Genomic DNA, 19,178 nt, shown 5'->3' with positions numbered 1-19,178 from the left:
CTTCCGGTTCCTTCGCGAAAAACCAATGCAAATTCTCCATAGGATTTTGGAAAATAGCTCGAAATAAGGTCTGTGGTTGACACACATTTAAGAGATGGATCACGTTTTGTTCAGCCGGATAATCTCCACATGTCAACCCTACTTTTATAATTTTTGAATCATAAATCTAGTCGCCAAAAGCGAAATGCTAACGTTATGCTATAAACGAACTACAAGCCAGTAAAGCAGCAGGGTCGCACGACTTCAACGTCACGCCAATTTAAGATCGTTTCAACTGACTTGCACTGAAACTGCACTTTTAACACTTTAAATATATTAACATTTTAAACTGTATAACCCGGTTATCTAGGCCCGTTTTGTTTAATGTATACCACGTTTATCTAGGCCCTTTTTGTTTTATGTATACATGTCACACTGTGGGAAACGATATTTCGATATTTCTGGATGTATAACACATGTAGCGTTTTTGACAATAAAGCTGAATTTGACTTTCGCGTGCTTGCATATTTGAACAAAGCTTTTCATTTTAGCCACACTGAATTCAACTAGAAGTCATGGCTGTGTCAATTACCAGTCTGATATCGTTTTACAAAGATGACAAGAAGAGTGTAGATAGAGGAGAGAACCACTACAAGTCAGGACACGTTACAGTGCAGCCTAGATGAAGGTGTGCTTACCGGTGTTGTCAGGGCTAGCATGAGGGACAAGGTTTATATTGTCGGTGAGTAGTGATAGCAAGAGTACCGTTAACCTAGAGTTAATTTATTCACATTAATTCCCATCAACAAATCAATTGTATGTGTCACATGAAATCTTCATTAGGCAAGGCAAGGCAAGTTTATTTATATAGCATTTTTCAACACAATGCAATTCAAAGTGCTTTACAAAAAATGAAAGACATTAAGAAAATGGCATTTAAAATCAGTTATTAAAAAGAAAAGCTAATAAAATAAACATTAAAAGAAAAAATACATGGATAAAAGTTACAGTGCATTCTAAGATATGAATAGTTCAATTAAGAGCAGCGACAAAAAGAAAAGCCTTTAGCCTGGATTTAAAAGTAGTAAGTTGCAGCGGAACTGCAGGTTTCTGGGAGTTTGTTCCAGATATTTGGAGCATAATAACTGTACGCTGCTTTACCATGTTTAGTTCTGACTCTGGGGACAGAAAGCTGACCAGTCCCTGAAGACCTGAGAGATCTGGATGGTTCATCATTTAGCAGGAGGTCAGAAATGCATTTTGGTCCTAAACCATGCAGTGCTTTATAAACAGTAGCAGTATTTTGAAATCTATTCTTTGACACACAGGAAGCTAGTGTAAAGACTTCAGAACTGGAGCGATGTGATCCACTTTCTTAGTGTTGGTAAGGACTCGAGCAGCGGTGTTCTGAATCAGCTGCAGCTTTCTAATAAATTTTTTAGTGAGACCTGTGAAGACACCATTGCAGTAGTCCAGTCTACTGAAGATAAAAGCATGGACACGTTTTTCCAAATCCTGCTGTGACATTAGTCTTTTAATCCTAGATATGTTCTTTAGGTGATAGTAAGCTGATTTAGTAACTGTTTTAATGTGACTGTTGAAACCAATAACTAATTTAACCCGCTGACAAGAGAGCCCACCTCCGAAGATCGTGACTGGCTGAGGGACAGACTCGGGGGCAGGTTCTCAGGAATTTCTTGGCTTCTCTCCCCCGAAGCCAGAAGAGGAACACTACAGCTTGGAAACACTTACTGTTCCTGAAATTATCAAATCTGTTGGGCACCAGGGACCTGAGGCAATTGTGGCAAGCATGGCATTGTCTGAAGAGCAACAGAGGGCAATTCAGGTGGCTACCACTGGTCAGCGAACCAACCCAAACTGGCATTTGTTCAGGAAAGGAAGGTTGACTGCCAGCAACTTTGGAGCTGTCCTGAGGTCAAAGCGTGTGACTGCTTCCCTTATTGCCAGGGTGCTAGGGCAACAACAGGCCCTTGATTGTGTTTTGTCTGTACAGTGGGGGACTATGAATGAATGTGAGGGCGTCAGGGCATTCACCACTGTAACTCAGATGCAGGTCCATGAGTCAGATTTGTGGCTCTCCCTATCAGGATTGTTGGGGGCATCTCCGGATGGTCTGGTAGGGTCTTCCGCTGTGCTGGAGGTAAAGTGTCCCCACGGAGCCAGGGAAATGACAATTAGTGAAGCATTGCAAATCAAGGGCTTCTGTGTCAGTAAGGAAGGAGAAACATTCAGCCTGCGTGAGGAACATCCTTACTGGCACCAAGTGCAAGGTCAGCTTCACCTCACTGCAATGAAGAAGAAATACAAAAATTGTGAATTGTTTTTAATTTACATTTACTCGCCTTTGCAATGTTGTGGTTGTTAGAGTGTTAGGTTTCCTGTCAGCTCGTCTGTTGGGAAGATATAAAATATAGTTTCATGGAAGTCACACCGTCACAAATATTGTGAGAGCATTAAGACATACAGTACATAGGCTAAAACAAAACATCTAAAGATATAACCTTGCACTTTGATAAGTCTCGTGAACATTTTCACTATTTTGAAATTTTTATAGATGAAAATTGAATTAAAGAAATAAATGGTAGATTAATCCATATTGAAAATAGGTGTCAGCTTCTACACTAATTATAATAGTTATATTTCTTAATTAATTAAGATAAGATATTACTGTATTGATCCCAATTTGGGAAATGTTTGTGTTGCAGCAGCATAACAAGAAAAACTAAATATAAGTTATTATATATACAAAAGTATGTGAGGGATGGAATGTGATTTTACGTCCAAGAGAAGCTATGGAGCAGAGAGTTCTCTGCCAGCCAGAGGTGATTTGTTATTAGTTCAATATGTCAAACTGATTTCCCTGACTACAATCTTTAGTTACATGGTGAAAAGTTATGCTGCTTGTACTAATAAGACTTATCATATAAGCCACACAGGTTTTAATAGGATGTATTCATTATCTTTACATATGTTGCGGTCTTTTCAGCAGCGCCATCTCTATAACGGCGATACAGTCACTACCCATTATTTACATTTCACCGTGACATGGACAAAAATGTAACGTCAGCTTACCTCAAGGCACGAATCCAGACTCTCCTTTGGAAAACATTGGCCGGGAAACGATAGAACAAGCACGTTTCGTGCGAAGACCTGTGGCTGCAACCCCGAGCAAAGCAACAAACCATTGCGTAGCTAACTAGTAGCGCTAGCTTTAGCTAACGTTAGACAACGAAACGAACTGCCGAGTAAAATTGGAAAACACTGGTAATTAATTATTCTATAATTTGTAAAACTACGGTGTTAAAAATGACAATTTCAAAAATACAGATTCTAATGGTCAGATATAGATATACAGATACTAAAGATAGGCAGGTACTTGCTTTCAAGCAGAACACAGGGGAAAACAAACTTAGCGGGAGTGTTTACGTGTTCGGCGTAATGACGTACAACGGCCTCGACAATTTCTGTAGTCCTATTCAGCCATTCGGTAACAACCATCGTTTTTCAGACACGTAAACTCTTCAAAAACCCCCAGTGGGGTCACTGCTGTTGTATTTAATGTCGTAGAACAAAACGTGATTTACCTCTTAAATTTGTGTCAACCAAAGACCTTATTTCGAGCTATTTTCCAAAACCCTATGGAAAAAATGCATTGCTTTTTGAGGAAGGAACCGGAAGTGCTAAAAATGCTAACTTACTTCCGGGTTTTACGACGCGTCACTGCGGTTCTCTATAGAGAGGCGAAGTCCCGCCCATCTACTTCCGACCCATGGGACCCCGGAAGCGGAAAATTATACATTGACGTCAATGGAGAGAGAAAAGTCATCTTTCGATCCCGTTTGAATTGTGCCACGAATGACACATATGATGTTTGTCAAATTAAAAGAACATTTTGCAAGTCAAAAAAATAAAAATGTGTCGTAAAACTGTGAAGTTACAATTTTTTTTGTGTGAAACCGCTCAGTGAACTACAGGTCTCTGGTCTCGCACAATACGCGTCACTATCACAAAGATGGCTGTCACGTTAGTAAATTTCACCTGTTTCTTTCAGAATGAGGCGAAAAAGTATAAAACGAGGTGAAAATCACTACAAGTCTGGGCATGTTGAGAGCTGTACATACACGAAAGGGAGCGGTTCTGTAAGAGTCAGCATGCGGGACCGGCTTTACAAGGTTTAAGTGAGTAATATGAGTGCAATGTTTAAGGTTAATGTCAGCTAGCTAACAAGGTACACTAACGTGTTTTGTTTTAGCAACTATTTTTCTCCTTAAGAACTTCGTGGTGTCTGTGTATGCCGTGGATAACATTAGTGTTTACAAGAACAAGATACACTCCCGTGTTTTGTTTTAGTTGCTCTTCAGATTGAAGCGGCCAGTTTTATATCGACTATATGTGTGATCTCCTTTTTACATCTCGTTGTGTCATTTTAGTTTATTTGCTGTGTGTAGATTCAAGGATTTTGGTTATCTTGTCCAGGGATGCAAACTTGTCACCTTTCGGCGAAATTCTTCGTTTTGAATCCAAAATAGGTCGTTTGTGTGATTCATGTAGATCTGCAATAAAAATATTTTGGGGTATGGGAGGGGGTCTGGGACCCAGATTAATGTGCGGCCGCAAGCTTTTTTTATATATTATAATGAAGCGCGAGCTGTGTGCTCGAGTCTTCCTGCCTGTCGGCTCTGCTAATGATGTATAATAAGCCTCTGCTGCTCGGCGATGATGGTCTAGCTTCAGCAGCTACATTACGTGCGGTGCGTTCGTTAATATTAACTGTGCGTCCGTAGTCACTGTGGCACAGACTGGACCGCTGGTGAACAGCTGTTAGAACGGGCCGTTCAGGTGTTCAGAGTAGAGCTCCCTGTCGAAGCGGCAGAGCGTGATGTGCACTGAAAAGTTTTTTTTTCCCGTTGCGATATTATCGTTGAGCTAGCTAACATACATTGTAGCATACATTGTCACTATCTGCTAACGTTAGCTTTAGCCTTCGTTTTCTAATCGTTTTTTTCATAGGCTATAAACAGAGGTGGTATAAGTATATATCTTGTACTTGATTAACAGTAGAAGTATTCAGTTCTTGTACTTGAGTAAAAGTAGAAGTAGCCTACTCAGATCGTGTACTCTACTTGAGTAAAAGTAGAAGTACTCAGATCTTGTACTTCAGTAAAAGTAGAAGTACCAGAGTGTAGGAATACTCTGTTACAGTAAAAGTCCTGCATTCCAAATGTTCCTCAAGTAAAAGTAGAAAAGTATTATTATCAAAATATAGTGAAAGTAGCGACAGTAAAAGTAGTCATTTTGCAGATTGGTCCATTTCAGAATAATATGATGTTTTATAATGATTGATCATTAAAGTGTTATCAAAGCTGGTAAAGGTGCAGCTAGTTTGAATGACTTTGTATACTGCAGGGTAGCTTTTGGATTTACTCCAGGTGGAACTAAAGTCTGATTTAACACTTGATTATATTTCACATCATTCATCCACATCTGTAAAGTAACTAAAGGGATTAAATACATGTAGTGGAGTAAAAGTACACCATTTACCTCTGAACTGTAATGGAGTAGAAGAACAAAGTAGCAAAACATGGAAAAACCTAAGTAAAGTACAAGTATCTCAAAATTGTTCCCAAGTATAGTACTTGTTGAGTTGATGAACTTAGTTACTTTACACCAGTGGCTATAAAGATAGAAAGACTAAGCCTTGCACAGAGGCATGAAAATACATTTTCAAAATGCTCAACAGTGCTGCCAAAATTATAAACTGACTGCTACACAATTAAAATAAATGCTTTTTATATATTTCTATTAGATGTGACTCTATGGCGTTTCTATTATTATTAACACTGCTGCTTTAGTTGTTCTGACGATATTCTGTGGGGTCGGGGGGCTCGGATCCTTGTCACCTTTTTCATACCTGATGCGTTTGCATTCCTGTTGTCAATTTGTTTGGTTATCTAGGCACAGCTGTGTGTGACTCCCTCTGGTACACTGGTATGTGTTTTCCTAATGTAGAGAGCATTGATTAATTCATAAACTACACACTGACTCTAGATCCTGACCAAATCCTTTTTTGTTTATCAAATGTTTTTCAAAAATGTATTGTATATTATATAAAGCTGCACATCACAGACCGGAGTCTCTGCTACTGTGGACCACGAAGGAGGCGATCATCATCCCCATCCCCATCCCCAAAGACCCTGCATGGCATGGAAATCTCCTCCTCCTGGAACAATTCTACACCCAGCATATGCTCCCTGTGTTGGCCAGTAGAGAGGAGGACATTTAAATAAACATATTCTTAACACCCTCAGACTCTGCGTTGTGTTTCGTCTGTGAGATGGGGTGTTATGCAGAGGGGAGGAAAACAGGACACTGGGATTGTGGTGGAGATGCTGAGCAGTTATTTAATTGTTGCATGTAATTATTATTATACTGCGTGCTTCTTAGTTATTCCATCTTTTGCTGTAACATGGATCTGTATGTAACTCTATATTTACTTGTTATCTACCACACTTCCTTCTACATCATACACCATCATTATACATGGTGTATATAGGAGATATATATATTTGTATAAATATCTGTAAATTGTATAATTTTATTTTTCGTATTTGGGATTTCTCTTTTGTCCACTCAAATACACTTGGCCCTTTCTCTTTTCCATGTGGAAAATGGCAGCTGCATATTCTGCTTTTCTCGTCTGGCTCCCTGTCTGCTCATCTACAATGAGACAATTATATAATGAATTACTAATAATCATTTAAACCTGTTATTACCAATATTTCACAAATTCTTCATGTAAACTTAAGAGCACAGCTGTATGTTGAGTGTCAACTTTGCTTGGTTCATCTTACTGGGGGGCAGCTACATGGATGTCGGTGCAGTCCACAATCATTTTGCAGTTGAAGGCAGAATGAATTTATTATTGACTCAGAATGAAGCACAACTTCATGTCATACAATACATTGACTTTATTTGTAATTGTGTAAAAAAATATGAATATTGATTAGCAAGCAGGACCTGCAGGAACAGAGAATGCTGATGGATGGAGCTGGGAAGAGAGAAGAATAAAGAAAACAGATCAACTTTATTATCGGATATTAAAAATTCAATTTCAAAACAAGTTGCCGCTCCTACAGCTGTCTAGTATGTAAACATGATTTCACATGACCAATGCAAAATATCAAACTCAATACATGTGTGTCTCTGGGGGGTGCATTGTGCCTTTGATGTATATAAATAATATACCATAACCAAATACTATTACGTACAGTGGAAATCAGGTTGCAAGAGCAGGTCAGTCCAGTGTGCATGTTCCTCAGGGTCTCAGCAGTTACAGGTGAGGTAAAGAAAATAAAAGAGAAAAAGGTCAGTAACAACACTTTAAAGTAACAACACTGAATAATTATCTATTTTAATAATTTTCTCAGTAATCACTCAACTACTGTCTTTCCAACAAACAGATTGACTCACTCTCACTATCATCACAATGAAACACGTACAGAAGAATGTCATGCAAAGCTGCCTGCCTTCCTTCCTTCCTTCCTTCGACTATCCCTGAACTGCCTGATCTTTTAATGTTCAATGTTAACCATTTGTGCAGATAGCATTAAGTAGAAAATATGCTAATGTGGCTTTAGCCTACCTCCCGCCACCTTAGCACCTGGTGGAGGGGGCGATAGGCTACTCTTCAAATGTTTCACAAAATACTTACCATCATGACTACTCTTACTGTTTAACGTTTTGGTTTACTTCATGTTAAGGCTAATACAAATGACAAGGCTAAGTAATGTAATGCTAACTAACATGCTCGCTACTAGCTAGGTAGCTAACTTGACTATGTTCCATGCAAAACATGTATATTACCTGATATGTTTGGTCCAACGAATCCTGGTCCTTTCATAAGACGGGAAGCGATAGAACGAGCAAGTGGTATGCTCTTTTTTGTGATTACAACCTGGTACAAAGCACACAGGCATCTTGTAAAAGTGAATTTATTGGAGCAATCTCTTATATTTATTGGAGGGAATAAATCAGTCTTCTTCTTCCTCTTTGCTTTGCGAGCCGCAACCAGTCTTGGAGCATTATCGCCTATGACATCACTTACGCGACCCAGAATGCATTTGGGATTTGTAGTCTTTCTAGTTGCGTATTTTTCATAGTCTTATATTTCAACAGTTTTACGACAAACTGACTTTTTTTACATGGAAATTATTGTTTAAGATTGACAAACATTATATGTGTCATTCGTGGCACAATTCAAACGGGATCAAAAGATAACTTTTCTCTCTCCATTGACTTCAATGTATAATTTTCCGCTTCCGGGGTCCCATGGAGGCTCCCGGAAAGGGAGGGACTTCGCCTCTCATCTTGATTCTGATTGGCCAGAAGACATTATCAAAGATGTTCTATTGAGAAGACGATCACTACGTGACAAAGGTTTTCAAAACCGTCTTCGGTATTCTTGTTTTTGGCGTGAGAATATTTTGGGCAGCGTGAGAGCGTGAGATTGAAAGTGAAAGCGTGTGTCACACGCCAGATGCGTGAGAGTTGGCAACCCTATACAATTACAAGTTGGACTTCTGTAAAACAGCCTGTGTGAAAAAAAGGCCAAACACAGCTTTTGTAAACATTGATGAGCTATAATGAGTTTATACTGTGAGAAACCCTATTTTCCATTCATCAACATCTCGATTCTTCACTACTGCTTCTGTGCAGTCACGTGACGCCACTGGACCGTGACAACATGTCAGGTTGCTAAGTGAGCTAGTAAGCTAGCTGCACTTAGCGGACCCAACTATGTGGCTAGAGGTAAAACCCCGCTTTGATTGGTGCCAGCGATCGAACAAGCATGGACTCAGAGAGATGAATCGACTTTGCCCGATATTGTGAATAAAGACCCGGACTCGGTAAGTTCGCCCTTCTTTAGCCATTACGTTAGCCCAGTAAAGACAGTCCAGTAAGCTAACTAGCTAGCATTAGCGTTAAGTGTTCTGCTGGCAGCATCAGCACCAAAACGTTTACGAACACTTACGTTACGCAACTTTCACCGGTTTAACTTAAACGTTATTTTTCTAGGGCAGGATACGCGTTCACACTAACTGTACGGTAACGCTGAGCGCTGCCAGGCTAATGGACACATGAGCTGCGGTGAGAGCAGGACAGGATACTGCTCTCTGTCACTGAGTGAACACACACTCCAACACCTGCAGGCACAGATGATCTTTTACCAAACAAGGACATTTGTGCTTTTAAATAGCTTCAATATTATTGTTAAAAATACATATTGATTGTGCTGTTATTCACTATCATCTTACTTCAAACGATACAGTCCAGGTTCTGTAAATATCCCCTCTTTCCGTTTTCAAAGACATGTAATGTGTAATTGGAAAAGCACTAAAGATGGCTTTCCTCCATCTGAGCATCAGAGTAATGAGCTGCCCCGGCCTGTTCACCATTCATCGTAATAAATCCAGACAGAGAGTATATATTGGATTATTTTTCAACTATGACACATCGATAAAGTGGTGACAATGTCTTAAGTTACAACATTTATTTTTAAGAAGTCCTTAATTAAGCCTGCTAAGTGATTATTATTTTAGTTTACACATTTAAGGGTTTATTGCCAGCCTTCTTCCTTGCATTTGGAAGTTTAAAGAGTGTTTCCTTGCCTGGTGTTCAACATGAGTTACCATGGAGATCTTGCCCAGTAAGAAGTGGTCCAGCAGGACTGAGAAAACAGAGTTAACCCTGAAGATACCTTGCAGAGGGAGCTAAAATGAATTATTGTCATGACCTATGTTTTTGCTAGCTAATTATATAGGCTAAATGACTAGTAACATTTGAAATCATTGAGGCAAACTGCATGGCATTGTAGTACAGTCAAATCCTAAAGGATAGCCTACTTACTGTGTCTCTGACAGGACTTAACATTGAGTCCAGTAAGTTATTATCACATTGATCTGGGTATAATTCAGTCTGGTCATTGATAATACTTAAGTCATGTATGATAACGTCTTTACGCAGCTTCTAGACAGAGCCATGATCTGTTTAGAGACCTATGCCAGGGAAAACAAATGTGCACATTTAGGTTCAAAAAATGCAGTTAACATCATTTTATGTGGTTTATTATTAAGTTATTGAGGTATTTTAGTCAAAGGTGAAACAAAACAGACATGATGGGTTACAGAGGGTCTTCCCATGCCCACACCTTTACCTTTTATACCTCCTAGGACTTAGGACCTCATTCACCATTGTCTGTGGTTAACACTAACAATCAACTTATGTGCCCTGTAGGGGATGGTAAAACATCAACTTCACACTAACACAGTAACAGGTTCATTTTTTTTAAGATACAGGCCCTTTAATAATAGGAACCAATGTCCTTTTCCTATTCGTGCTTGATCTATTATTAAATATCAAAAATAATATGGTTGAAAGCTGGACACACTAAAGACCTAACACAGGTGTTTTCACGTGGGTGACACTATAGTGTGTAACTCATTCTGTTAATAACTGTATTAGCACTTCTGTGAGAGTAGACCTAAGCAGCACATACATTTAATCAAGTAACCAAATAGTCAGATATACTCGTATGGGTAGTTATATTTAAATCAGTTAATTTTCACATTCTAATTGTGATTTTGTTTCAGTTCTGCTTTCGGCATTTGGCAGCTGCACCTTTCTTTTTTTTAGCCTGGATTATGTCTTTAACTTCTCCATATTTGTTTAATAATATAGTTTACTGTTCATTTGTGAAATATGACGCTCGGGTGAAAGTGCACTTGTTGATGTTTGTGATTGGTAATATCCTGCCAACTAGGGCTGCCCTCGACTAAAGATTTTTGTAGCCGACCAATAGTCGTCAATTAAGGCGATTAGTCGACTAATCGTCACACGTTTATGATACATTATGATTATAAATATATATATTTTCTTCCCAAAATGGGGAATCGACTTCGGTTCGAAATCGGTTTCGTGTCCGTGTGGACGGGGCCTCACTTTGCCATGAAGGAAGTCCAACATGGACTGAAGCATTCACACTTCAACGTTTTTCAACTTTCTGTACAGCTCTGTAATGTATCAAACAGAAACATTTAAATGTCACACTTGTTTTCTGCAATGTATTCATATTCCCCTGAATACCAAACCAGAGTGGAAGAACTACAAATGATAGGTCACTGCGTGCACATTTATTACACAAGTTATATTTTTGAGGATTAATTGTATTATTGAACAACTAGAGTGCTCTTGGTCAATCCAAAATGTTAATAAAGCTCAAGTCTCAATATCTACGAAAGTAAAAGAGAGGTTTTTGTTTCTTAAATCTATGTGTGCACACATATTGGGCAATATTAGTGTGCAGAATTATTATGCAACTAAGGGGGAATGAAAATGTTCCCATCTGACTGGTTTATTTTCATCTGTTAAAGTGAGAAAATAATAAACATCTCAAAATGTACAAATAAACATTTCTGAGATAAAAAAATTAGTGACCAATATAGCCACCCTTCTTTTCAATGACAGTCACAAGACTTCCATTCATGGGGCTTCTTGATCTGTTGACGATCTGATCTCCCGTTTAAGAAGGGCCCACAAGTTCTGAATAGGGTTTAGGTCAGGTGAGGGAGGGGGCCATGTCATTATTCTTTCATCTTTAAGGCCCTTACTGGCTAGCCACACAGAGGAGTACTTTGATGCATGTGATGGAGCATTGTCCATCAGAAAATCCTGGTCTTCCTGAAAGATGCAGACTGTTTTCTGTTCCACTGATGGACTAAAGCAGGGGTATTCAACTAAAATTCAACGAGGTCCAGTTAGAGAAAATGTCCCCATGCAAAGGTCCGGAACATCAAAATGTCTTACTTGCTTTATGAATTAGTGTGATATATATTGAAGTAGCCTGTAGCTTTATCAACGTCTGCATGTAATCAACAACTGACTGCCAATCAAATAAAGAAAGTACAATTCAAAAACAACAATATTTATTGTCAATTAACATTGAACTATCCAGATATACAGTAAATACTGTGGATATGTGTAATGTTCCTCTCGGGCTGCATTTTAAAATGAAATAGAGAAAATAAATAAAATAGCTTTTGAAAATATGTGCATCTTAAAAGTGCTTAATTTTAGATAAATAAAATAAAGTGTAGCAGCAGCTTGAGTCTCCCTTTTTCTTTGATAACTGTTTCACATCATGACTTAACAGTTTCAGACGATTATAGAACAATATCAGTCTTTAAAAATCATAACAATTGAACAGTTTTAAAGTTTCTCTTTCTTTCCCTCTTATATTGCAGTCCCTCTCTCACTTTGTTTTATTCAGTGCGAGAATTGAGCTTAAGCTTGTCCTGCCAGGAGTTTAGATCTGGGCTGAAATGGTGTCAGGGCCATTCTCATACACATGCAGGTGCTCATTGGTTAGCCTCGGTTAGCCTGCCCTGGAACAATATTTAGTTTTAATTTTGATTCTGGTCGACTGATCATATTGGGCTCTGAGACTGCTTATTTGTTGTGACCTCAGTTCTGACTTGAGAGGGAATGTTTGGTCAAACACTTTGTGTTTTGTCTCATAGTGGCGTGTTTTGCACTTTTAATGAGCGCCACGGTCTCTGAACAAATGAGACGCACTGGTTCTGTGCTCCCAGTGGGCATGATGAACATGAATGAGTCCGTCCATTCAGGGTTAAAAGCTCTGTTCTCACTGTCCACTTTCCTCTTCTTGGAGAGTACCATGTGTAATTATTTGTCTCTCCCTGTCTGCCGCTAACACGCCTGTTCACTCTCCTCTCCGCTTCTTTCTACCGCGCTCTCGTCTCTTCTTCTGTGTTTCTCTCCCTGTATCGCTCACTCGTCTCTTTCGCCCCCTGTCGGCAGCGGTTAAAATAGAATCGCCCCGTCCCCTATTAATGTATTGATTATAGGTCCGGGTACCTATACGGATAGGTCGGCTTCTGGGTCCGGATCCGGACCGCGGTCCGCCTGTTGCCAACCCCTGGACTAAAGTGTCTTCTAAAAACTGGCAGTAGCTTTAGGAGTTGATTTTGAATCCATCTTCAACCCAAAAAGGTCCAACTAGCTCATCTTTAATAATAACGGCCCATACCAGAACCCCACCTCAACCTTTTCGGTGTCTGAGTTGAAGTGGAGCTCTGTGCCCGTTACTGATCCAGCCACGGGCCCCTCCATCTGGTCCGTCAAGAGTCACCCTCATCGCTGGAGGATAATAATAATAATAATAATAATGAATTACATTTTTTTATTAGAGCGCTTTTACAGGTGCTCAAAGCGCTTTACAATTACACATTACACATATTAGACATGTAAGAGTCCTTACTGTGGACATTACCCACAGGAGCAAATGCGGGTAAAGTGTCTTGCCCAAGGACACAACGGCCTGACGCAGTGGCAGCCGAGGCGGGATTCGAACAGGAGTTCACCAACGCCCCTTGATCTGATGACCACTGCGCCAAAACCACCCCATAATGGCTTCCTGGTGGCTTCATGTTTGATTCTTCTCAGATCTTTGGCGTCTTTTTTTCTCATTGCGTTTCTTGCCACCCTGTTGACTATTTGCAACATAACGTTTGATGGTTCTGTGATCACGCCCCAATATCTTAGCAATTTCAAGAGTGCTGCATCCCTTTGAAAGAAATGTTAAAATGTTTGACTTTTCTGTCAGTTAAATCTCTTTGTTGGCCCATTTTGCCTGATATAATAATTCTGCACACCTTGATATAGGGTGTTGATCTCCATAGGCCTCATTACACTAATACACATCAGCTGATATGCTTAAATCTAGGGGTGTAACGGTTCACAAAAATTTTGGTTCGGTACGTACCTCGGTTTTTAGGTCACGGTTCGGTTCGGTACGTTTTCGGTACAGCAGAAAAAATTATCACAGAACATAAAATATATATATATTTTTTTAATTATTATTAAACTGTGAATAATGTATTCACTCAAATAAATACAAAATATAATAAAATAATCATTAACGTGCAGCATTTCGATGAACTGTAATAAGCTGTATTTGAACTGTACTGTACTCGTACCTAAGCAGCCAGTTTTACATTATGACTTGCTTGTCATTGTATTTTCATGTTTTTTGAAAGAAAAATTTACTTGTCCACATTGCTTGCCGAAAGGGCAGATCTGCTGGCACTAACAATGTCTCCTGCTGTGGAGAACACCCTCTCGCTAGGGACAGAGGTAGCAGATACAGCCAGGTAGCGCTTTGCTAACATGGCAACATAATGATATTTGGCGTTTGTAATAGCTTTGGCTCGGTCTGAACTTTTTGAGTGTGGTGGAGGCTTAAATGCTAGTGGGAGTTGGGTTTGCACTTCAGTCTTTTTTCTTTTGGTACAGTTGATATTCACGTTCGGGTGATTCCTTTTCAAATGAGTGTGCAAGTTTGATGTATTGCCAGCCGTGTAACCAATTTTAATTGAACAATGCCGACAAACAGCTTTGGTTCGGTCACCTGTCTTTGTCCGTCATCCTTGTACGTAAATGCGAAACCAAAATGTTCCCAAACCGGAGACTTCAATGATGCCGGAGGATTTTCGAGCTCAACTTCATCTGCGTTCGCCATTTCGACAGTTCCTCAAATTACTGACTACATTTGAACGCATCCCTGTGACCAGCTCTCATAGTATGCCTCTCGTCCAATTAAATGACTTGCTCGCTCTATGATGCGTTGAACCCAATGTGAGCAAATTACTCTGAATGTACACACGTGTACCGAACCGAAGGGCCCGTACCGAATAATTGCGGTACGGGTATGTGTACCGTTACACCCCTACTTAAATCCAATATGCATTCAAGTTCATACAGCTTGGAGTTGGAAAATATGCACAACAATTATGGTACGGTCAAAATACTGACTTTCCTAATAATTTAGCACACAGTTTAATGTAAACAAATAAAACGGAGGATGTGTGCAAGTCACTAAGTAGAACTTTATTTCTTCTGCCATATACATCACCATTTGACTTCATATTCTGCTTAGATCTCAGGTGTGTCTGCCTCTCAGTCCCCAAAAGCTGGTTACAGATCTGTAATGAATCAGGATACAATGTGACGTGTTGGATGAAAGCATGGTATTGAACATGGTTTCAAGGTGCATATGAACTATCATGACATTTTTTGATTTGAAATGTGAAATTTGATAAAACTTTGTCAAAATATGTGTCAGTGCAACATCTCAAAATAAAGCAAAGTGTTTAGTTAACTTACTATAGTTTTAATTTATTCTAGAATGTATTGCAGTAACTTCTAATGCTACGTTCACACCGGACGCGATGCAACGTTTGGGGGCGGCGCGATTACATGTAAAGTCAATGCAGAGACACGATCAGACGCGAATTCGCTCCGATGGCGCGCATGAAGCGGTGGACGCGGTGCGAATCACGCGATTGAGGCGATTGAAGGGGGCCGCGTCAAACGAGAGTTACATTTTTACGTGACGCGTTCAACCAGAAAACATTAGCCATTAGCTGGTAGTAGTACAAACCACAGACTGTCTGTGTCATGGCGAATACATTCGCTGGTTTATTTATGTCTGTAGGCCGTTGTTATGAGTGTGGAATGAGCATATACAACGTTAGCTTAGCCTGGTCGACCCAATCTCCATTCAGAAAACAAGCATTAAAAAAGGTTTTTCGCCTGCCTTCTTGTCTGCAGACTTGTCAAGCATTAATTCATGGTTTTTACTAACCGGTATCAGTATGTTGTTACGTCGGCATCATTTAGAAACGTGTATTTAATCACGGTAAAATATGTTCATTTTGTTGTAGTTGTAGCTCCCGAGCCAGCGCGTCTTGTTTGAATGACGCGAGAAAAAACACAGCTGACAGCCGCGGTGAAACTCGAGCGACTAGAGCGATGCGATAGGAGCGTTTAGAGCGAAGCGAATGTTCGCATCGCGTCCGATGTGAACGCAGCATAAGACTTTCTGGGCGATTGTATACTTTGTATTTACAGGGTTACAGTTTTCCTTGATTCTTGTTTAAGTCCAGGTGAAACTAGTTTGTCGTGTGAAAGTGCACAGTGGCCTGTGGTTCCAAAAAAAAACAGGTGCTGGGTCCCCTGACATTGTTTTTTTTTGGGGGGGGGGACATGACAAAGTTTAAGAACCTCGGCTCTATACAACACAAAGAGGTGTAGTTGAAAGTGTAACAATGTAAAATTCCATTCAGTTGTTTGTATGCTATTACCTTTATAGTAAACTCACTGTAAACAATCCTTACTCTTAAATCAAGCCAACTTTATTGACTTTATCTAAAAGGAAGGAAAAAGCAGTGGTCAAGGAATCATTTGCCCATCAAAAAGTAAGCCAGTGAACTACAGCGACCCTGCTTAATTGTTAATGGAGCACAGTGAGGAGCTGTAAAGGTGCAGAGTTTCACTTCTGCATCACCATTGATGAGGCCCATTAGAGCTGTGTGTGTAATGTGAGAGAAAGTTGGTCCCTGTAGTTCAATTACTCTCTGTGAGAAACAACTCTAACCACGCTACATAAATCAGATGCAAGTCAACAAACATTGCCCTGAAGCTGCACACTAGCTGATGGATGTTTTTATTTGATTATTGATGCATTTGGACTACTGATTATTGATGCATTTGGACTACCTATGTTGCAAATGTATTATCTTTTCAATTTACACACGGCATCTATTGCACGTCTGTCCGTCCTGGGAGAGGGATCCCTCCTCTGTTGCTCTCCCTGAGGTTTCTCCCATTTTTCCCTTTAAACTGTGGGGTTTTCTCTGGAAGTTTTTCCTTGTACGATGTGAGGGTCTAAGGACAGAGGGTGTCGTATTGTCATACTGATATTCTGTACAAACTGTGAAGTCCACTGAGACAAATGTAACATTTGTGATATTGGGCTATATAAATAAACATTGATTGATTGATTGAGTGTGGCCCATTGAAACGGGAGTATTTTACCTAACAGTGTGAGTGTGATGATGCTCATGTTGTGTCTGGCTGCTGCTGGAGACAGTGTGGTGGTTCTGTGGCCCACCTGCTCCCAGAGGTGTAACGGTCACACTGACACATCAGCTGCTGACACGGTGACTTGTTTTTCTCTCCCCCATGGGTTATCTTGCCAGGCAACGCTACTCAGGCTCTTCAGATCTCATTTGTGTGTGCACCTTGTTACCTAAGCTTCCGAGTGTTGAGCTGTTTATCTTTCCTATTTTTGTTTCACCGTCCTTTGACACTCAATGTTTATTCACATATTTCAGCCTCTGCCATGGCAGCTGGTGTCAGCATTCTGAGTGACCTGCCTTACTCCACGAGAGGAGCCTGCGGCGAAGAGATCAGCACAGAGATGGAGACGGGTAGGAAAGCTCTACACAAAAACAACACGACTAGCTGCTTGATCTTTTATTTTCAAAGCAATGGCACAGGACTGTACACTTGGTTTGGTGAACCGTTGAAAAATAAATTAACAAGAGTTAAGACAAGAGGCAGTGTGACAGCGTAGCAATTTGCAGCTTCAAGACAAATCTTTCAGGTGAAACAACAAGATTTCTTCAGGATTTTTGTAGCAGGACATTTGGTGTAAGGTGGATATAGGAGTACTCCAGATTTGATTTAGGAAACATCAAATGTAATACCTGAAAGGTTTGTTGCTAAATAATTGAATGCTTACTTTACAGGTTAAGAAACATCTATCCACCTTATTTATACAATTACAATAAACAAGCAGCACCTCCTTCCTATCGATGCTAGTTATACAGTGTTTGGTGAATTAGACATCTGTGATCATGCGTTTTGACAGATCTTGCCCTCTTTTTAATAATTCCATTCCTTATGATGCAGTCAAAGCTGTAGATGATTTTATTAGGGCTGTCAGTCGATTAAAATATTTAATCGCGATTAATCACATTATTGTCCATAGTTAACCGCGATTAATCGCATTATTGTCAATAGTTAATCGTGATTAATCGCAAATTAATCGCAAATGTTTTATCTGTTCTAAATGTTCCTTAGAGAGATATTTTTCAAGTTTTTAATACTCTTATCAACATATGAGTGGACAAATATGCTTTATGCAAATGTTTGTTTCTTATCATTTGAACAATGACAAATATTCTCATGAATATTAAACACAACAATCTCTGAACATTACAAATATTCGCCTCAATTCAAGTGTGTGTGTGTGTATGTGTCCGCGCAGTTGTCGGCGAAATGCCGCTCCTCTGTTTTCATAACTGTCAAAGCATGAGACTGAAGTTCCCACTGTGGGTCAAAATAATGCGCTGTGACCCCGAGGTAGTCATTACTGAGTGATAGGGATGGGTATCGTTAGGATTTTATCGATACCGGTACTGCTTATCGGTATCGGTATTTTTCGATACTCTTATCGATACTTTTCAATAATTTGGTGCTTAAAATTATCGACATGAATACATGATGTGAAGATTAAACAGTAATTGTATTGTAATTTTCTTGCAGAAATAACTGTATAAATTATACATTAGCTTCTCAGGAGCAGACAAAAATAAATGAAATAACTTAAAGTGGACCTATCATGCTATATTTGAATAATATAGTGTAGGACCATACCTATATAAGGCATATTTATACTTTTTATTTTTCAAAATACCAAACAGATCATGCATTTTAGCCATTCCTCATTTCGCTCAATTTAACACTGTCTTTTCATGGGCTGATTCTGTGAGAACAGCACCATCTACAGGCCTGGCATATGTACTACAGCGTCTCCAGCGCTTTCGAACGGCAATGTCCATGGCTGTCTCCTCCTGATTGGTGGAGTTGGCCCAATAGCCGTAGCGCCACTTCTTTGACGTCATAGAAGTGTTCAAATCTGGATCAGTCTGTATCAGATCCATTGCAGCCCCTTTTTAAGAGATTTGGGTATGGAGGAAAATAGAGAGGGTTGTGTTTTCTGACACTTGGTGAGTTCCCTGGAACACCCGGGACACTTATTCATGTATAAAAGACATACAAAAGTGCATTTTGCATGATAGGTCACCTTTAAAGGGGCCTGGCTCGCCCTATCATGCTTTTTGGGGTTTTCCCTCAGAGGATTAAAAGAGGCATTTTTACATTTACATTTGTAAATCATTTACATCTTCATCCAGACATTTCAAACTGACAACCTAGCTCGACAAGAGATCCTTTAAACATTTTCTTACAGTGAC

At 39.7% G+C, this 19,178-nt stretch overlaps 1 protein-coding gene across 1 annotated transcript in view; it reads left to right on the top strand.

The window, feature by feature from the left end:
- Positions 1–16,970: 16,970 nt before the first annotated feature.
- ptpdc1a (protein tyrosine phosphatase domain containing 1a) overlaps positions 16,971–19,178 on the top strand; it is a gene marked incomplete at its 5' end in the record, with an annotated part of 38,986 nt that continues 36,778 nt past the window's right edge. The window contains 2 exons of the mRNA XM_079684494.1: positions 16,971–17,078; positions 17,308–17,348. Of these exons, the coding sequence (XP_079540620.1) occupies positions 16,971–17,078; positions 17,308–17,348 (149 nt within the window). The remainder of the gene's footprint in view (positions 17,079–17,307; positions 17,349–19,178) is intronic.

The sequence above is a fragment of the Notothenia rossii genome (genome assembly GCF_949606895.1).
Source record: "Notothenia rossii genome assembly, chromosome: 5".
Taxonomy (NCBI): Eukaryota; Metazoa; Chordata; class Actinopteri; order Perciformes; family Nototheniidae; genus Notothenia; species Notothenia rossii.
Note: the sequence above shows the minus strand (reverse complement) of the source record. Positions and strands in the feature narration are given on the sequence as shown.